At 47.8% G+C, this 21,460-nt stretch overlaps 1 protein-coding gene across 3 annotated transcripts in view; it reads left to right on the forward strand.

The window, feature by feature from the left end:
• Positions 1–21,460, forward strand: part of DPYSL2 (dihydropyrimidinase like 2) — a 53,560-nt gene that overhangs the window by 10,611 nt on the left and 21,489 nt on the right. For 2 of the 3 annotated variants that reach the window (XM_030290138.4, XM_030290139.4), the window contains exons 3-5: positions 4,198–4,286; positions 5,497–5,681; positions 20,853–21,017. In XM_030290138.4, coding sequence (XP_030145998.3) covers positions 4,198–4,286; positions 5,497–5,681; positions 20,853–21,017 — 439 coding nt within the window. Of the gene's footprint in view, positions 1–203; positions 695–4,197; positions 4,287–5,496; positions 5,682–20,852; positions 21,018–21,460 lie in introns of those variants that run through there. The other variant, XM_030290140.4, reaches the window with a different exon arrangement.

Raw genomic sequence — 21,460 nt, forward strand, 5'->3', positions numbered from 1 at the left:
AGCCCCGCACACCGCTCATTTACATTCCTCGCGTCCCCCGCTCTCCCATTGGCTGGAGGCCGCCGTTGATTTGCATCCCGGCGGACGCTCAGCCAATGGCGCGGCGTGCCGGGCGGACCGGGCCCGGGAGCGGCGGGGGGCGCATGCGCGCTCCCGCCCCGCCGCTGCTGGGGACTGGGCCGGGCCGGGCCGGGCCTGGGCCGGGCTTTGCCGGGGCCGGGCTGGGCTGGGCTGGGCTTTGCCGGGGCTGGGCCGGGCTTTGCCGGGGTTGGGCTGGGCTGGGCTGGGCTTGGCTTTGCCGGGGCTGGGCAGGGCTCCGGGCACAGGGAAGAAAGGGAGGCGCGCAGGGTTGGCTGCTTCTCCCGTTCCTGCCATTGCGGAGAGCCGATTACCTCTCGCGCCGTGCCGCGCCCTCCCCCGCGCTCCCCTTCCCTGGATCGCACTGATTTGGCCTCGGGAGATTGATTTTTGTTCTGGGTTTTTTTTTGGTGTGGTTTTTTGTTTGTTTGGGATTTTTTTTTTTTTTTTTTCCCTTGATCTACACACTGGTGAAGGGGAGGTCGCGGGAGACAATAGCGGTGCAGCAGCCGCCGCGCTTCTCTTTACAAAAAATATAACATCCTTGAATAAATACATCGGGGGTTGATTTCCCAAGATGTCTTATCAGGGGAAGAAAAATATTCCGCGGATCACGGTGAGTGGAGCGCAGAGGGGAACGGCGGCGGGGAAGGGGGAGGGGTGCGCGGGGATGGAGCCCTTTGTGTGCCGGAGCGATGCGGGGCTGGGGCAGGATAATGGGATCGGGGATAATGCGGCGCTTCCTGTGCTGCAGCGCCGGGGGGGCCGGGGGTCGGCGGAGCTCAGCCCCGGCCGGGGGCGGATTCAGCGGCGCCGGCCCCGGGAGAACATCGGGGACCCCCGGGGAGAACATCGGGGACCCCCGGGAGAACATCGGGGACCCCCGCTCGGGCGATCGGCGCCCTCGGGCTGTGCCCGGGGAGGGGTCCCAGCCCCCTCGGTCTGTGCCCGGGGAGGGGTCGGAGCCCCCTCGGTCTCTGCCCGGGGAAGGGTCTCAGCCCCCTCGGTCTCTGCCCGGGGAGGGGTCCCAGCCCCCTCGGGGTGCACCCGGAGGGTCTCTCCCAGCCCTCGGGATGTGCCCGGGAAGGAGGTCTCAGCCCTCGGGCTGTGCCCGGGGACGGGTCCCAGCCCCCTCGGGATGTGCCCGGGGAGGGTCCCAGCCCCCTCGGGGTGTACCCGGAGGGTCTCTCCCAGCTGTGCCCGGAGGGTCTCTCCCAGCTGTGCCCGGAGGGTCTCTCCCAGCTGTGCCCGGAGGGTCTCTCCCAGCTGTGCCCGGAGGGTCTCTCCAGCCCTCGGGCTGTCCCTAGCAGGGCATCGCTGCCATCCCGGGGGGCTCCATCCCCGCCCGTCCCAGCCCGGCGAAGGGCGGCGCCGGGCGAGCGCATCCCGGAGCGCCCGGTCCCCGCCGGGCTGGCGCTGGGGATTGTCCAGGATGGGCTTTTCTTGGCCAGGAAGGTTCTGGCAAGGCGCAGGTTTCGGTGCGGTCCTGGGGGACATGGAAGGAGCCGTTATATAAGCCCCTCCCTCGGTCTCCTTGTTGTGGGAGCCGATTTAGGGCAGGTATTGCAGATCCAAGGGTACCAACTTTTGGTTACGTAAGATATCCTCGACTAACGGGCTGCTGGAGCCGCTTGGGTTTTTTTTTTTTGGACACGGGAGTTTTTCGTCCTTGGCAGCGGTTCTTCACCTTCCCCACGGACACACCCTTCCCCGTCCTCCCTCCTCATCCTCGGGGGCAGGAAAAGGCGCTCCGGAACGGGGCTTTGACGTGTCGGCTTTGGGCAGGAGTCGCTGGATTGTACAATGGCAGTGTTTGAAGGAAGGGAGAGGATGTGCAAAATGGTTATTGATAAATGGAGCATCCTTCTTTTTTTAAATTATTTTTTTCTCTGGAAAGGGGAGTCAGTTTCCCTCCAAGAGTCCAATGGTAGAGAGTTTAAAAAGCTGCCTCTGTTTAAAGGGCAATGGAGGTTCCTGCTGGATCCCTGTCATGGGCCAGGAGTAGCATGACGCATTTTTTTCTTCTGGTTGAACGCTCTGATTTATGTGCTGTGCACCCAATCCTCCTGCAAAGGAGTAGGAAAAATCAGATTCTGCTTCTGTTTGCTGTTGTGCAAACCTGGGATTATCAACCGAGGCTAATGCTGGAAAAATGAGGATAATGGATGTGTGGCTGCCCTGATTTTGCTGCTGAATAGACGCAGATTTGGTGGCAGGCCCTCGCAGGGATGTCAGCTGTGTGTGCTTTTGTCTCCAGGGTGGTTGAGATGAGCAGGAGGATTTGTCCTGATCTCAGAGCCTTCTCAAGAGCCCAGCAGCAGCCCTGCTTACTGCCAGGAGCATCATTAAAATGCTCCAGGCTGCGTTTTTGTCGCCATTTCGCATCTATTTTCCCCCTTCTTCTTCCCTAATTGATGCCCAGTGTGTGAGGACTTGGGCTGTTGGTGACACCCATGGCCAGGTTTTCCCATTTTAATGGCACGAGGAGCCTGCAGTGGAGGTGGCATCAACACTGCAGTATTTCTGGAAATGGTAAACATCTAGGATGTTTTGCTGGAGAGGCTGGTATTGAAAGACAAGTGGGTTTTTCACACCCCACATTTATTCGCTCACGTTTATTGGCATTTGCAGCAGCTCCTAAATTTAAATTTTGAGGGTTTCTTTGTATTTGAAATCAGTAGCATTATCCAGGGGAACTCTCCACTGCTGGAGGAGGAGGAAGGAGAAGCAGAAAAGGAGGGAGATGGGCTGAACATCTCCTAGATGTTAAGCAGTGATGCAGAAGATGGATATAATGGTATAAATCAGTATCTGATGCAATTCATGGACCCTTTTGGTGTTAAAAGAGCCGTGTCAATTGAGAATTGGGTGCTCCAACTCTTAAGCTTTATTATGAGGAATTTGGGAAAATGCCTGATTGTTCCTTCAACGAGTGGAGTTGGCACTTCAAAATCAGAGCCCTGAGCACCCCATCACTGTTTTATATGTATTTTTCTATAAATTCTTACACATATTTTCTATAATGTTAAAAGTCTAGCTTTTGATTCCCCCAGCCTTTGGCTGTGCTGGTATCGCTTTGTTCTCTTTCAAAGATGATTCTGTGAGGAAGGAGAAAAGAATCAGAGTAAGTACAAGCGCAGATCTGAGGGCCAAAGGTGTGGTTTAAGCCAAAGATTCACAGCATGTGTGTGCTTTGCTTTAAATATTCATCTGCTGTAGAAATGCATCTGTGATGGGGGGAATGAAGGAACCGGGGGTTGTAGCAGCCAGACATTTTTAACTCTCCTCCCCATCAGGAGTTCTGCAGTGAGTTTCACTCTTATTTATGACTACTGCAAGGAAAAAAACCCCTAAAAGCCAACATTTGTTTTTGACCTAAAATCTTGCAGAAGCAAGCTGTAACCTGGGCTGGGATAAAATCACACTGCCTGATAACTGCCTTTTTATAATTGCCTTCCTGTTCCTGCCAAACTGTCTTCTAATTTGAGAAAACTTTAATAACCGTTTTGTGTATCCTTCCCTTAACCCTAATTTGCTAAATGCGTGCACATATTCCATCTGGTTCTGCAGTGGTGCTCTGGATCCCCTGCATTGAAACATCACTGAAGTGGACCAAAGGAGTTTGTTTGTGTTGTGTAACCCCCAGCAACAGACTTTTGGGCCATTTCCCTGACAGCAACTGACTCACATTGAGCCAAACAGTGACTCCACTGTGTGGATGCATATAGGAAATTTTGCGTACGACCAAAAAAAAGAAATAAAGAGATGTGGTTCTGACACATCCCTCCAAGTGTTATTTAGTGCTGCTGCTGCAGGTGGTGGTGGCAGGCTTCAGGTAGGAGTGAAGCTGCCAGAGTAGATAACATCACTGGAACCCATTTCTTTCCTCATTCTGATTTTTATTTTTTTGGATCATCAGTGATGAAAGGCCTTGCAGATGAAATAAAGCATTTTATCTTTCCAGTTGAAAGTGCGGCAGTTGACTGGTGTTTTGATGTGTGCTGGTGAATAATGCAGAGGTTGTTGCCTTCCCTCCTCTTTCATCTCTGGAGTGACACTGCAGACTGTCAGCTCTCCCATTGAATAATCGTGTCTTGTGCTGTGCTTCTTTTGTTGTAGAGCGATCGTCTTTTGATCAAAGGTGGTAAAATAGTTAATGACGACCAGTCCTTCTATGCAGACATTTACATGGAGGATGGCTTGATAAAGTAAGTGAAGCCTCATGGTGGGACTGGGTATGTACAGAAATGCACTGCAGATTGGCTGGAATAGCATGATCTCCGGGAGATCTGTTAAATTACAGTGAAAAATGAATATTTCCACATCTATCCTGGTGTTTAATGAAGGAGCTTTAAAAGTAGGGTATTGAATAAATAAACAACTGGGCCCAAACCCTGCTGGCTCCAAGGAGGTACTTACATGTGCTTAATTTTAGCCATGACAGCAGCCCCATGCTGAGATGACACGTGTGTTTGAAGTTATCTGTGCTGTAAAGTTTCACTGAGTTATGACTTCAGATATTTTGAATTCAGAGTTCAGTGTCCTAACACAATTCTCTTTTAGGCTTGGAGGCTGGACTTAGGTGACCTCTGGAAGTCTCTTGCAGTGCTGATTTCTCTGGGTCTGTGATGCAGAGATCACTTCAACCCCCCTTCAAGGAAAAAAGACCCTGTAGGGGAAGAGGTTCAGACCTCTTTCAGGCCTGGAACATGTGTTCTGGCACATTAAATGTGTTACAGATTTCTTTGGAAAATTACTCCTAGGAAAAAACATACAAGCCAGAGGTTACAAACAAGGAATTTTCCTGTTCTGGCTAAACAGTCAGCACATGTGCTTTTTTAATCACGGTTAAAAGTTAAAGGAGCCAGCCAGAGACAGCTTAATTAATAGCATCCACTACTGCACTGCTAAAAATAGGTCTGTGAGGAGCTGGACTGGAGAGACCTCTGAGGGTCTCACCAGGAATTTGGTGACCAATATCTGCTGGAATTTATGTTTGTTTGGGGACTCTGTAATACTTCCATATGAGAGGAAGGTAGAAAATAAAGAAGCAAAAATTCTCTCAGTGTTCCCAAACCAGTGGTAACATGGAAATGGCTGTTAGAGAGCTGGAATCAAGTGTTGAGCTGCTGCTTTAAACAGTCCAGCCCCAGGAAAGCTGTGTTGGGTGCAGTGAGGGGCTCCTTTTCCTTCCTTTAACGTTGTCCCAAAGTCCTGAAGAAATTGCAGCCTTAACTCACTGTTACACAAATGCTTCCAGGGGAAGCCTAAAACACCCTCAGCCCTGTGTGTGCTGATCCTGTGCCCTGCTTTAGATGGAAAAAGACAACAGCAGCTGGGCTAAGTAGCACAGGGGTGTTTGTTTACAGGCTGCTTACCTGGGTGTGCCTGACCTGCTTCTCAAAACCTCTTCCCCAGGCAGATAGGGGAGAACTTGATCGTGCCAGGGGGAGTGAAAACCATCGAGGCCCACGGCAGGATGGTGATTCCTGGAGGGATCGACGTCCACACCCGCTTCCAGATGCCAGAGCAGGGGATGACATCTGCTGATGATTTCTTCCAAGGGACCAAAGCTGCATTGGCTGGAGGCACCACCATGATCAGTAAGTGCCTGCTTTCCTCTTCCAGCAAAGCTGGGCTTTTTTCTTTCCCAGATAAGAACAGGAGCTATGGGAGTCACCTCGTTCTAGATCAGTGGGTGATGTCTGGCTGGGAAAAGCTTGTGGGAATAGGGGCAGAAAAGCAGGACTCCAGGATTTCCCCATCTTGCAGTTGCCACTCATTTAATTTGTGTTCCCTTGCTGGTGGTGTGACTTCAGCAGGTTTTTGGGTCTGCTCCTTGAACCAGCGTCTCTGTGACCTCTGGCTCCAGAGTGAGGAGCAGATCCCCCACATTCCCGTGCCTTGGTCCTTTGTCTGTGGAGAGATATCTGTTGTGTTTGTCACATGCCAGTGTTGTGTGTCTTTCAAAACTGGGCCACTTACTTCAGGATCTGCTTTAGCCACCAAGATTTTTGTTAGTGTAGCTCTGCTTGGGCTCATTTCCTCCTTTGGAGAAAGAGAGGAATTGTGAAGTGAAAATACCTCAAAATAAAAAACACAGACAGACTGACTGATGTGCTGGCAGCAGGATTAAATGCTTTGGGTGTTCCCTTCTGCCTCTAAAATGCCTCAGGAATGATTTCCAGGCTATCTGTCCCTGCTTATGATGGCCACAGGATCTTAAACCACGAGGAAGTCATAACCTTGTAACTTTGTTCGAGCCAGAAGGAAAAAACAAACCCCTCTGTTTGTGGCAGCTGATCAGGTGTAAAAATCTACCATGGTGTCCCAGGCTCTGTTGCTGCATGTGGGAATGAGGGATAAAGGTGGGAAGTGATCCAAAATCTGAGCATCTCACAGTCTTTCATGTACTCTCAGGTGCTGCCGTTGCACAGGACAGGAGTTGAGGTGCAGAGGAATAAAAGCAGCTGATTCAGAGCATGTGTCAGTGTCTATTGTTCAGTCCATGGGTACAAAGAGATCGTAGGCACAGCCAGGAGCCAGCTGAACTCTGCTCAGTTCCAACCAAGCTCTGCATGGACTGGAGCATCCTCATCTCCCAGCCCATGATTGTGAGCGGTCCTTCATCCCTGGCCTGGTGGGTGGACTTGAACTGATTGACAGGAGGCTGGAAGTAGCTCTTAGTCTGATGCTTCAGAGAAATAAAATAACTGGGGAAATTATTTTTCATAAAATCATCACTTCAGGGTGTGAGGTTTGTGTCTGAAGGTAACCTCACCCACACAGGGGGTGTGGCTGTGGATGGTCCCTTTGTGCACACTAATACCCAGTTCTCCTTCAAATCCTTGCTGTCAACTTAAATCAGGAACACTGAAATGGTTTTTTATTTCCAGTCTCACTTCACTGACTTTGTTTCGTTGGTTGCTCCTTTGTTAGAATACCTGGTTCACACTTGAATTATCATTTTGTTCTTCCTTGTTAAGTTGAATTAGATCAAAATAACATTATCTGTCATCTGCATGTGACCTTTCAGCAGCACTGTTCCCCCCAGTAGCACTTTTTGAAAGTAGAAATTGGTTTGCAAATTTTTTTTTTGAGTAGCCCTTTACTTTGGCTGCCTAATTTTACCTCAGCAGAGCTTCCTGCTTCAGAAATCCTTTATGTGTGTAAATACTTATTGCCTTTATGGCTGTAGTACCTGAATACCTCACTAATGATAATGTAAGACTTTTCTGAGTTAGGGAGGTGGAAGGAGAATACCCCATTTTACAATTTCTCCTTATGAAAATGAACATAATTTGGATTATGACCATGGGCAAGCCATTTAGAGAAGGCTAGGGATTAAACTTGACCGTCTGGAGTATCTCAGATTAAGACACCAAAATACAAAATCATCTCTGAACAACAAAAAAAATCGTCCTGAAACTGCAGCAAGGACTAATTGGACTAAATAGGATGATGGAGAGACATTTTCTCTTATGATTAACAGGTCAATATTTAGTGAGCTGGATTCACAAAATCACAAACTGCAGCCTGAAAATGATGCTCTTATCTCATTGTATGCATTAAATGTTGGGATTTTGCAAAGGGAATCTGCTTCTCCCATGGACTTGTGTCTCTGTTCTTCAGTCTTTTTTAGGAAAAAACAATTCTTTTTGGATGTGAGATTTGTGGGGAAAAAACCACCCAATTTCCTCATTAGTGCTTTAAGCAAACTTTGTATGATTTATTTACAAATACCTTTACTCCATCTGTTTCTCTGCTTTATGCAAAACCCTCACTTTGGGCACACAAACAGCTTCCTCAGCTTCATGCTTCAATTTATTTCACATTTTTCTGCTGGAGGGCACTTTAAGGCTGTTTACTTTACAATCATTTTAGGGAAATATTTGTTTTGCATGCAGTTTTCAGTGAAATTGAACCAAGAACCTTGGATAGATTCCCACTGGTGGTTGGTTTATAAAAATGGTGGGTGAAATTCTGACTTTGGTGAGTTTTGGCATCAATCTGCATTGCCAGGAATTCACCTGGAGGATCTGCTTTGGTGAATCTCACTTTCAGCTCAGATCAAATTCAGTGTTTGCCCCTTTAATTCCCATGGCAGACACATCCAAGGAATGCACAGGAGTGTAAAATGTTGTTTCCAAGCCCTCATTTGCTTGTTCCTCTCTAAATTCATCCCTGCAGCATCAGGGAGGGGGAATCAGATGGATCCTGGTGTCAGATGGAACAATAGTGTCGTTTTTTTGGCACCAGGGGAGATTTATCCTGGTGGGAAGCAGCTCTAGCTCCAATCCAGGGGAAAGGGGCTGGGGGTGAGGATCCAAATCTGCCTTTTTGTCTCTCTGCCCCTTGCTTTCCTGAGCCCTCCCTAGGCTGGTCCACTCAGGATTTAGGGCTGACTGCTTTTTCTGCTGGCTCCCCTGAGGCCATCTGAGCAGGAATTCCAGCTATGATCCTTCTGTCTCTCCCCTCTGCAGTGCCAAAGGCAAAGTTCCAGCTGACTTTGCTAAGGAGGAACAAACAGAGTTGGTTTTTGCCTGAAATGACGTATTGTGATATCTTTGTTTTTCTGCAGTGGCAATTTGCACGGTCCTTTTCTTGGTCCCCACCTTAGAAAAATATTGGTGTGGGTATGTTAGCTGAAAAACCCTCCCTCTGGGTTTTAGGATAACATTGCTCTGGGAAAAAAGAACTTGGATTGTCGCCCTTTTGAAATGTCAGAATGCAGTGTTTGGGCATTAAGTTGAAAGGAGAATTCCAGAATGCTCTGCAGAGACTTTTGATGGAGAGAGGAGTATTAAATATGTTCCAACCTGTTCTGGTTGCTTCCCTAAATTTCCCTGTATTCCATGGAAAGAGAACAGTCCTTCCAAGAGCTTTCAAAAAGGACTCTGTCTGAGGTTGCCCTCTCCACGAGGCTAAAGTTTTGGTGAGCTAAAAATGGCGTTTTTCAGAGTCTCACAAACCATCCTGAGTTGCAAGGGATTATCCCCAAGGACCACCAAAGCCCAGTGCCTGGCTCTGCACAAGACACACCTATTTCTGAGCCCCTGTTTTCCCAGCCTGAGCTAGGTTAATACCCCAGGAAATAACCCAGTCCCTGGAGCTGTTAGAGGAGGAAGAATTCCTGCTAGGAACAGGGTGGCCTCTCGGAGCCTGTTGATGATTTGGTTGCTGATTAACTGTGATGGGTGAAATCCCCATCAAAATCAGTGGAAAAACTCGCCCTGATTTGAGCAGGGATTGCTTCTCTCTGCTCCCAGCCCTGCAGGAGGGATGAGAAAGTTAAGCTCTGTGTATTTACTGACTCTCTGATCCCTGAGCCTGTTTCATGTCCCAGTGAGAACTCCATCCATCCAGGCCAGCTCCCACACACATTTGAGCCCCTCCTCCCAGACTCTGCCTTTCCTCTGGTATCTGCTGTTCTTGGGTGAAATCTCTTGCTGACATTGCCTCTCTTGACTCAGTCAACCACTGTTCTGGAGAGAAATTACAGTGAGAGAAATGATAGCTTTTTCTGGCCTGGTGGCTTGGAAGCCAGCAGCTTTGAACTCAGCAGCAGTTATCCTAATGACATGGGGAGGGGAGCCTGTGTGTCTTGGGAAAGTCAGGAAATGAAGGGGAGCCTCACATGGGCTCCCTAATTCCTGACCCTGCTATTAAAGAGCTCCTGGGGCAGCTTGGCAGGGGTTTGAGCGGGGTTTGAGCTGCCCAGCCACAATCAAACTCAAAGTGAGGTGACACCAGGTCTCCCAGGTCATTCTGGAGATCACCACCTTGCTGGAAGGAGATGTTTCTAGTCAGGAATGATTCCTCACCTCTTGGGTTTTGATCTAGGTGTGACAGAGAATGCCCCAAAGGAGATCAGACTCTATGATAGTCTCAGCTTAAAGTGGGGTTTAGACAGGATGAGGGATGGTATTTAAATCCACCAGTGGAGATTAAATCCTATTCTACCTGACTGGGTGCATTTATTTTGTGTTATCAGGGTTAGTCTTGTGCTGAGTCTAAATGGTGAGAGGAAGAGGAGGGAAGCAGAGACAGAAGGAAGTGACAGGAGTGGTCAGGCAGGGACTTGTGGCTAAGCTGGAATTATAAAACCAAGTGTTTTGCATCCAAGAGCAGCGACCACAGAGCTGCAGTGTCTCCCCAGGCCCCTGGCTGTGTGTACACAGCACTGCATTGTTCACAGGCACCAGCCCCACTTTTGTTTCTCTTTGCACCCAGAGATGAAAGAGGAACTGTGCACTGGGACCAGCCCTGCAGACGGGCTGCCTTGGCTCTGCAACTCGTTTCTTTTTCTGGCACTTCTTCTGCCCCAAAGAAATGTTTAATTCTCTAGAAACACAGCGAAAACGTCCACATGTTATTGGGGATTTCTATGAGTGGGAATCCTTGCTCTCTGTGACTGGAATAATGGCATTGCCACACAGAGGTGCAGAGTCCCTCCTGCCCTGTCCCTCCTCTCTCCAGCTCCCCTTGGTCCTTTTTACACCCCCAAAACCAGCCTTGGCCCCGATTCACCCTAAATCTCTTTGCTTCACCAGCTTCCTGCTGCTGTGTTTGTACCTTTCATTCAGGGCAGGCTTCAAATCCGTGATGGGAAAGTGGGGCTGTAAGTAGAGCTGGGCAGTTCCCTGGTGTGAGCTCCTCTTCCTGAGCTTTTAAACCCCTCTAAGTCCATTAGGTTCTGCCTGCAGTGGATTGTGCAGCCTCTGTCTGGGGCTTGCTCTGCTCCCAGCATCCCAGTAATGCTGGATGGGATCCCCCATTGTTCTGTGGGAATTCCAGTGGGGGCTCGTGGGGCTCTGACAAGTCCTTGATGTCCCTTGCCAGAGAGCACAGGAGGAAACGGTGACATTGAACCAAGAACCTTGGATAGATTCCCACTGATGGTTGGTTTATAAAAATGGAGGGTGAAATTCTGGCTTTGGTGAGTTTTGGCATCCATCTGCATTGCCAGGAATTCACCTGGAGGATCTGCTTTGGTGAACCTCATTTTCAGCTCAGATCAAATTCAGTGTTGCCCCTGTGCAGAGCTCAGACGTGTTCTGTGTTTCTGGGTGTGCTGAGGGGGCATATTTGGGCCCTTTGGGCTGTGTGGCTGTGCCTGGGGTGATGCAGGAGGCCTGTGATGTGCTGAGGTGTTTCACAGAATCCCAGAATAATGAGGTTGGAAGAGACCTCTGAGATCATCAAGTCCAACCCATGCCCTGACACCACAACTAGACCATAGCACCAAGTGCCAAGTCCAGTCCTTTTTTAAACATATCCAGAGATGGTGATTCCATCACCTCCCTAGGAAGACAATTCCAGTATTTTATTATTATTCTTTTGCACCCGTGCCACACTTAATTATTACTCATATCAAACACTCAGAGCTTGTAATTCATCCTGTAAGATTGAAAACTCTTTTCCATGGACAGAGATCACAGCCAGTGTCTCTGGGGGCTCTGTCCAGGGGGGTTCCTGACCCCTGCCAGGGTCCCAGACCTGCCAGGGCAGCCAGAGGGAAGCCCTGGATTCCCACAGGGGAAGCAATAGGAGCGTGAAAGAAGCAAAGGCTGTAACCAACTGCAGGATTCCCCACTTGGGAAGGATTTGGAGTCCTGCCTGTGCAGTGGGATTTGATGTCTTTGATCAGCAGAGCCTTTTTCCCCTCTCTCCTTCAGCCCCAGTGCCTTTAGAGTTCGTAGATCCCATCTGTTTCTTAGAAACTGGATTTTTAAAAAATCTTTCTGGTGAGAGGAAGAATTGTTTGAGGAATACAAATGAGCTTCTCCTGTCTGGCACACTTTAATCTCACTCAGGACCTGCCAGTTGTTAGCAGCTTGGGGCTGTGCCTGCATCTTTTCACAGCCCTCCCTCCAATGTGCATTTCAAGGAATGCAAGGATGGACATTTACAAGTTATGGCTTCTGGGAAAACTCTTTTCTTCCCTTAGTCCCCTGCAGTTGGTGTTGGGACCCTGTCTGTGACAGTGGGAATGTCATTCCATTTCTCCGTGCTGGCTGTCTGTAATGGGAGATGGCTTTGTTGCTGAGGGGTTGTGGTTGTAATTCAAATTAATTAAGTTCACCTAGAGCCTCATGTCATAAGTAAAAAGTGATTATTTTTATGAAGAGCTACCTGAGAAGCTGGTCTGGGCAACACTGGAAGTAAGGAGATAATCCCCGTCCCTCCCACTTGGCATCTGCAGATCCAGATCTGCTTTTGCCTTCCTGTTGTGGGTAAAAGAAGGAACTTGGAGATTTCACATGCAGATATGAACTGGGAGATGCTTTGGTTGGTTTTCAGACCCACCAAAAAGGGCTCAGTTTTTGGAGGATTCTCTTTCAGCCACTTGTCAGAGTGTTTTTCCACCACATTGCTTTAGTCCCCAGAAGCAGCTACATGTGTGCAGCTTGGATATTTTTGGAATCTGGGGGACTCGATGGTAGTGTTTTACATATGAATGAAATTCCCTGGCACAGCTTGCAGGCAGCAGGAGCTGGGGAAGGAGTTCCTGGAGAAGCCTCCCAAATTATTGCACAGCCCTGAGCTGTGGAGGGAAGGGGGGAAGCTCCCAAATGACAACACCCTGAGTGGTTTGTGCCTCCAAATTGGGGTTCTTCATGGGGCTGGCAAGATTCCAGACTTCTTGAAAATCCAGACAGGGCCAGTTCAGCATTTAGGGGCTGTGGCACAGGATTCTCTATTCAAATACTCCAATATTGCTTCAAAAAAAAAAAAAAAAACCCTCATTCCAACGTGGCTGTCAGTTCATGATACTTTCTGTCCACCAGGCTTTTCTTTGCTTCAGATAAGATTTCTGAGGATTAGTATCAGTGTCTCAAGAGAACAGTTTGGCTACTGATGGGCTACAAAGGACTTTTCAGCCTGATGGGCAGAGACTGACTCCACTGTGAATGGAAAAAGTTTGTAGTGCAGCTGAGAAAAATGTGCAGTGTGTTCTTAAAAGTGGAATTAGGCCATGGAACCAGGAGCAGAGTTGAGGACTCTGAGGCAGCCAGTCCTCCTGCAATGCAAACATCATAAAGGGGAAGAGGGAGCAGCTGTATGGGGCAGCTCCCCCTGAGCCATCCTGCCCAGATCCAGGGGCAGTTCTGGCTGTTCATGGAATCCCAGCATGATTTGGGTTGGAAGGGATTTTAAAGTCCATCCAGTCCCACCCCCTGCCATGGGCAGAGATGCCTCCCACTATCCCAGCCTGGCCTTGGACAGGGATGGGGCAGCCACAGCTTTTCTGGGCAACATGTCCAGGGCCTCCCTGCCCTTATAGTGAAGAATTTCCTTGTAATAACATGTTTGAGACAGGAAATTAAGCCTAGGTGTAGAAAGCAACAGTTGCCCCTAAAGACTTGGTGCATGGAAAAAACAAAAGTTAGATCTTGTGTGTGTAGGAGTTTCCCAAACCAGTTTGCCATAGGATGGGTGTCTCTCTTTGGGTGGGAAGCTCAAGTAATGCTCTGTGCCCCAAACATTGGATTGTTCACAGACAGCTTGTGAGGCCAGGCTGGGCTGGCTCAGAGCTGCAGGAGGAAGTTCAGCAGCTGGGGAATGTGGTACAGCAGTCTCTGCTTAAATTGGGGATAATCTAGCTAGGACCTCCCAGAGGTTAATGATTTTAGCAAGCACAAAAGCTCATTTGCAGGCAGTATCAGTGCCACAGAGTGGGGAGAACACCTGCAGGTGTGGCAAGGGAATGGCTGTGTGAGGGGCAGACGTGCTGCTTGAGCCTCCTTGTTTGGTGGAAACCAGGTCCTGCTGCACCTCCCTTCGGGATTTCTCCCTAAACACAGGAACATTTAGGTCTGGTTCAGCCCTCACTTCCTTGCCTGAAGCTGTGTGAGAGTTGGCAGTGGTTTGAGTGGGGATTGCTGATATTGTAGCAGAAGTGGCCGTGGTTTGGTGGTGATGGGTGACAGCTTCCACCTTGGAACATGATGTCACCTTGGCACAGTCATGAGAAGAGGAAGTGTCTGGTCCTCATCCAGGCAGGGGAGACGTTTATTTGATAAATACAGGGTTTTTCTTTTCCCCATTTCTCTCACAAGCTGTATTAATAAAAAGTGCTTTTCTAGAATCAGAGGTCTTCACATTTAGTTTATATTTGAGGGGGAGGGGAAACCAACTTTTCTAATCCCAAACACACAAATCCCTCTCAGAACCACCACAAATTTCCATTGTAAAAACTGGCCTCCTGCTGTCATGTTCCTCTTCATCTCCAACACCCTGAGACAGGCCATGAAATGAAGGTGAGAATACAAAACTTGGTGATAAAAATGCCAATCCAGAAGTGTTCCAGCTTCCCAGCGAGTGGAAAAAGCCTGAGGGGCAGGACACATCTGCAGTGACCTGAGAGGGACAGAGCTGGCTCATGGCACGTGCTCTTTTGTCCTCCTGTGTCTGATCAGCCCTTGCCCCTTGGATGTGTTATTAATTCTTGTCTTATGTCTTGACTTGAAAGTCATGGCTACAAACCGAGGTTTTTTCCCCATCTCAGTCCCTCAAGGTTTACAGACCAATTCATTTGGAAGCCTTTGAAGTCCTGTGTGCTCTTTTCATGGCCTTCCAGTGCGGAGTAATGCCTAAAAGAAAGAACAAATCTTGGAACCACTTACATGTCTCTTTTGAACTTGGTTCCCCTCCCTCTCTGCCATGGTGACCTCCTGACATACAACAAACGCACAAATAAGCCTGTACTGGGAAGAGATGCAGCCTTTTTTTTTAAATTTTAAATCTGACCTTAATAGGCTGCCATGCCAGCTGCTGGGGAGGGTTATTAATTATGGTGTGAATTCTTTATGTTTGTGTCCAGCCAGCCTCAGATTGCTAATTGTATTTTGGATGTAATCAGCCAAAAGGACAAGTGAAACATCTGTGTGACATCAGTGAGGGAATAAGGGAATGTTGCAGTCTGAAAATGTAATCAGTGGAGCACGGATGTGTCTGATTTTTCTGAGCCTGGTCCAGCTTCTGATGTCTCTGCATCAGGTCTTATAAACTGGATGTGAACGGACAGAAAACAACATGTGATGTCATTTAGGCTGCCCTTACTATGAGTTTGGCAAGCAGGTAGAGGAGAACAGTCCTTAGGTAGTTGTATTGGCACTATAAATGCTGGCCTGTGCAGGGCTGTCACTCTTCAGAATAATCTCTTTATTCCAGTCTTGTAGGAATGTGCCCCTTGTTGATGGAGTAGTAAACAAGTTACCCTTTGTCTCCTTAAAAAGGACAAAAGCCCAGAAGTTTCTCTCCTCAATTTGGTTAAAAGACACCTCATAGGACCTTGGGGACTTCACCTCAAACTTAAGGATAGCCAATTGGACAGGAACCAAAAAGTCCCACCTAAGCAATTCCCTAGAAAAGAAGAGAACAAAATAAGTAAATCACTTCTGTGAAGTGTTTTAGCAGGAGCAAGAACCTCTTGCCCTGGCTTGGTTTTCCTTTGTAAAGAGCTTTTTTATTTTGCCTTTTATTACAACTTTTTTTCTTTCCAACACAGTCACAGGAGCCATCCTGCTACTTTTATGCCACCTGAGGTAGCTGAGCTATCAAGGGTGTAATGCTTATCTGTAAGTTCTGGCTCGAATAGACAGAACACAGGATCTTTTCTTGCAGGAAGGGGGCAGTGGGGAGGGTCCAAGAATAAAATACTTTGGGAATAAATCCCTGCAAATACACAGAGCTGAAAATCTGGTTGCTGCAGGCAGGATGTGAAGAAAATCCTTGGTTTGATTTCTCTTTAGCTGAGGTGCATCAGGTCCATGGAGCCATTTCCTTCCAAGAGATTTTGCATTTTTTCGCTGTCCTTCCTATTCCCAGATCAAACCCTCTAAACCAGAGTGTGCTTTAGAGGAAGAATTGGGGTGAAATCAGAAAAAAGGAGGTGTGAGGCTCTTCTGGATCGCTTGATTTGGGATTTTTTGAGCTCAGAGAAGGGCTGTGGTCTCTGGATGGGCTGCTGAGCTGGAAATTGAGGTTTAATGCTTAAATCAGAATTTTTGCTGCTGAAAACAGCTTTGTTACTAGATGAGGCAGCTTTTGGTAGCTCAGTTCCTTGACACATAAAAGGGTCATGATGCATAAAGGCAGAAGGAATTGTGATATTTTACCAGCTGAGAATTGGAAGCCTCTGGATGAAATAAGGTCTGTGATTATGGAAAAATCTATAAGTCAGTCAAGGGCCTGACTTCCAGTTCACTGAGATTGATTTTATTCCTCTTGCTTTCACAGAATTACTCCCACTTCACTTCAGTGCCAGGAGAATATTCCTGCAGCCACAGCCTGACAACTCCAGACTTCTAAGCAGGGACCTGTGCAATTACCAGGGCTGAATTTAATTACAGTCTCTCAATAAAATGGCTTGTGACAGAATGTACAACTCAATAAATTCACCAGATTTCATCACACACAGTTGCTGTGGGGATTAAGTAGTATTAAAAAGGCAGATGTGTTTATAGTGATCAAGCTGCTATTTAAAGTTTTCGGTAGGGGAGATCTGCCTGCTTACAGTTAAGCTTAAATGTTAAGGATTTTCACCTTATAAACTCCTCTTAAACAATAGGCACATTAAATGCTGGTAGGAACAATAACTAATGTGTAAAACTGCAGTCTGTAATAGCAACTGGAACCCCGAATACATGTTTTTTTATTACATACACAATTTTGGTAACATCTGACCCTAATTCATGTTTCTATTGTCCATTTCAAACAGTTTTTCTCCTTCCTGGTAGTGGCATTCATGAGCTGAAGCCCCAGAAAATTTTCATGCATGCTTTGGATGACACTTAATTAAACCAGCTGAAAAAAAATCCTTTGCAGTGGAAATCTGGAAGCATGGGCTATTAATAGAAACTCCAGGAGTGGGTTGTTCACAAGCCAAGGCTTACTCAACTGAGGCAGGATGCAAAAAAGAAAAAAAAATGCACATGCCACAATGCCAGGAAGCTATAAAACCCATTAATCCCCACCCATGAGCACATCCATCCCAAAAAGCAGAGTTTTGTTTTCAAGGCAAGGCACAGAGCTGCATCCAACTCTCACCCTGGAGCAATCATTTCTCTGGAGTTTAGCAAGGGGTCAAAAATATAAATGCATTGCTCTTCATCTGCATTTTTTTTTTTTTTAATTCAAGAGAGATTCCAAGTGCCAGAAAGAGATCATATGGGGATTTTTCTGGCCCTGGTCTCAGAGTATCCTGCAGAACAAATACTGTTGAGTATTCCCCAGCCTCTGTGCTGGATCCCTCTTGCCCATCTCCCTTCTTGCTCAGGGTGCAGATGCCACCCTGCTCCAGGAAAGCTCTTCAGGAGCATTCCTGAGCTGGGAAGAGGGAGCCAAGATGTGATGCAACATTTCCTAAAGCCACCATTTAAAGCTGAGATTGGCACCATTTTCAGTGGGCTGTGGAAGTGGTTTTAAAGTCTGGGAGCAGCTGGATGAAGATGAGGAGATATTTCAGGCCAGCCTTAACTGTGGTTCAGCTTTTAGGCTGTCCTTTCTGGAATCAGTTGTTGGATTTGATCTGTATGGATCCCTTCCAGCTCAGAATATTCCATGATTCTGTGAATTGTGTAAAAAAGCAGTAGGAGTGATCTGAACTCCGAAATTACTTGTGTGTGTGTGGGACTGTGCTGGGATCTGATTTTAGTACAGCTTTTATGCTAATAATGTGTTAATAATGGGTATATAGCACTATATAAAGTGCTGCTAGCATTTCTAACCTGTGTGGATTTTTCCATGGTTATGTTAAAACAACACTGCTTTATTTTCCCCATCCTTGGAGCATTTAATCCATTCCCCTATTTTTAGTTTAATTTTTGCCTTTCCCTTTAATTTCACACCCAGTTATCTCCCCACCAGCATCTCACCAGTTTGGCCCATGAGCTACAGAATATTCCAGCGTGGCTGGGGGCCAGCTTTGGTGCAGAAGAGCCACATGGATCACCCAGTGTTGGTGTCTCACTTCAACTCATTGTCTGCCTTTAATCCTGAGCTGATTAATCTGCCCAAGTGCCAGAGCTCACCCTGGTTCAGGGGCGGCTCTGTGTGGTGGAAAAGTCTCTCCTCCAGCCCGTGCTTCCAAAGAAAGGCTCAGCAGTCTCTGTTGTTCGGTCTCAAGGCAGTTTATTGCAAGTTATCTAAAAGATTTTCTCCTCGGGCTGCTGTGGTTTGCTCACAGCTCAGGCAGAGGCACACACACACCCTGACATCCTCTCTGACTCCCGACTGCTTCTTCTCTCCCCGCCCAGGGCTGCTGCTGTCTTTTATATGGTACATTACGTGTTACATGGGTACAGTTTTTCCCCAATGCCCATTACCTATATTAAATGGTGCTTTTCTATCTTTTATATGGTACATTATGTGTTACATGTTACAGTTTTTCCCCAATGCCTATTACCTATATTAAATGGTGCCTTTCTACTCTAAACCAATCTGTGAGTGCCAACATCACCAAGAACATGGAGGGAAGGAAGGAGAAAGAGGGAGGACAGGACAGGCCCAAATCCCTCCATCTTAAACCCTCTGACCCCCATGTACAAAACCAAAACCCCCTGTACAGCACTCAGAAATTCTTCCCTCTACTTTGTGACTACTTCTACTCTAATATCTGAACATTAGAATTAGGCCTGAATTTCACTCAGATTCAGGGAGCCACTACAAAGCCCACAAAGCTGTTTCATTTCTTCTTTGAAGATTTCAGCACTGATGAAGTGATTCTTACGTTATCTCTTCCTTTTTTTTTTTTTTTAATCTCCGTTTTGTTTCTGTTTTTGGAACAAGCTTTGAGTTTAAAAATGAGCTGGCAACTTCCTTCTCAAACCTCAAGCAACCGAATTAATTGAAATCAACAACAGGAAGAAAACATCTGGGCTGGGAAGCACACCAGATCAAGGCTGTGGTGGTGGAGGGAATAAAGGGGTGACGAGAGCCTGTGTCACAGCAGTTTGTCCTCAGTGGGGCAGCCAGGGATTGAACATTCCTGGTTCCTGAGGTGATGGAAGGGAAGGTGGGGCAGTGGGATGGGATTCCCAGGGTGTGGGATGGGATTCCCAGGGAGAAGGAGCACTGTGGGATCAGGACAGCACTGCTTTTTCCATGGGAAGCCTCCTGGGAATTCTCCAGGAGGGAGATTTGCTGTGAGCTGGGGTAGGTCAGCCCTTGTGTCCATGGTCCTGTGACAGATCATCCCCAGGGGTCATCCTGGGAGCCTGGGGCTGTGGGAACAGAGGAGTGGAGCCTCCATCAGCTCCTTGTGCTGCCCTGGAGCACAGGGACATGAAAGAAAAAGCTTTTTGCTTTACTCTGAGCTTTTGAGCTGTGCCTGAGGGCTGACAGGAGCTCTCTGAGCTGCAGTTCCTGGTCATCTCAACAGAAGCAGGTGGAGAGCTCAGTCCTTTTAAGAGCAGATAAAGAGTCAACCTTGACTGGGTTTGGGCTCATTTTTACTTATTTGGTCTCCCCAAAACCCCACTCATGGAGGGTGTAGGCCATGACCTTTCAGTGTGTTTGGCCTCTCACATTGCACAGAGGATGGAAGGATGGAGGATGCTGCCATTTGTTCTGAGTTGCCTCCAGACCAGGATTTGCTGTTGCATCCACTTTCTCCATGGCTTTTCTGCAACATCCACACCTCCTGCTTGCTCTGCTGTGGCAGCACAGCTTCCATCCTGGCCAGGTACAGGGATGTCCCTGTCACCCTGACTGTCCCTCGGTGTGCTCTGCTGGGTCTTTCCCTGTGGGAATCCAGAGCTTCCCTCTGGCTGCCCTGGGACCCTGGCAGGGGTCAGGAACCCCCCTGGACAGAGCCCCCAGAGACACTGGCTGTGATCTCTGTCCATGGAAAAGAGTTTTCAATCTTACAGGGTGAATTACAAGCTTTGAGTGTTTGATATCAGTAATAATTAAGTGTGGCACAGGTGCAAAAGTCAAATTTTAGGATTCTAGGTAAGGGGTCCAAAGGGCACAAGATGGAGGAAATTGGGTGTGTCCTGAGGGTGAGTGGAACCCACAGGTTCTGTCTCTCAGCTGTGACTTAGAGCAGCCCTGATCATCACCATAAAGTTTAAAAAACTGGGATTTCTGTGCTGATAATTTAAGCAACTTTTTATTTTCCTGTGTGTTTTAATGTAGAATCAAGCCAGGCCCTCTCCTCCCCTGCAGCAGTGCTTCCCAGTTCGTAACCCTGAAATCCCACAGGCTTTTCCTACTCTCTCAGTTCAGTCCTGGAGATGCTGACTTGCTTTTTTTTTTTATTTCACTGTGTCTTTTGAAGATCTCAGAGACTCCATGTGCTCAAATAAAAACCAGGAGCACTGAACCTTCAGATCCGGGTCCCTTCCATCACCCTTTGAGGCTGTCCTGCAGCTGCAAGCTGCCTGTGAATCCAGTTGCTGCTGGATTTGATGTGAGGATCAACCTCAGAGGCAGCAGGACCTTCTCAGTGTCAGAGATCTCTCCCCAACCACAGATTGTTGGTCCTGCTTCCTCCAGTCCTCTGGAATCCTGCTTGGGATGTGCAGCACCAACAGCTGTAGTAAGCAAAGTGTAGTAACAACTGATTTTCCTTCAGTTGCTGCTCCGTAATCCACTTCCCTGGCTGCATTCCCCAAAACCACTGATCAATTGCAAACTTAGAAATATTTTAAAGAGAAGGATTTTGCAGCAGCCTCTGCACAGCTGTGCTTGCTGTCCTGGGCACCCAGGAAAGCTTCATTCAGCACCAGCAATTTACCAGTGCTTTTTTTGGTTGTCATTCCCAGTTGACCACGTGGTTCCCGAGCCTGGGACCAGTTTGCTGACAGCCTTCGACCAGTGGCGAGAGTGGGCAGACAGCAAATCCTGCTGTGACTACTCCCTGCACGTGGACATCACTGAGTGGCATAAAGGTGTCCAGGAGGAGATGGAAGCTCTGGTTAAAGATCATGGTAAGCTCAAGGAGGCCTTGCCCCTCCTTGTTTTTCAGGATCCTCTATTATTTAGGGTCGTCTCTCATGCAGTGTTTTACTTTTCTATCCCAATAAAGCTGTTTTGGGCCCATTCTGGCTCCTTGAGGAGGTTTGGGCGGTTGGGATTGCAGAGGGCTCAGGGGTTGGGGCACACTGGTGTTGCAGCACTGATTTTCCAGAGGTGAATCTCCTGCTGTTCCCATGCAGAGCAGCTCCTTTGTCCAGTGAAGGTCCTTTGGGTTCATCAGTGCCCTTGATGATAACTGCAGCCATTAAAGTGCTGTAAACAAGGGAAATAGGAGGACCAGTCCAGCTCTGGATGCAATAAGTGAAGAGCTGAGTAAAATTACCTCATAGGTTTTCCCCCTCTTTATTTCCTTGGCATTTCATCCTCGGGCTGGAGTGATTTTCCATCCTATTTG

The sequence above is a fragment of the Taeniopygia guttata genome, chromosome 22 (genome assembly GCF_048771995.1).
Source record: "Taeniopygia guttata chromosome 22, bTaeGut7.mat, whole genome shotgun sequence".
NCBI classification, from domain to species: Eukaryota; Metazoa; Chordata; class Aves; order Passeriformes; family Estrildidae; genus Taeniopygia; species Taeniopygia guttata.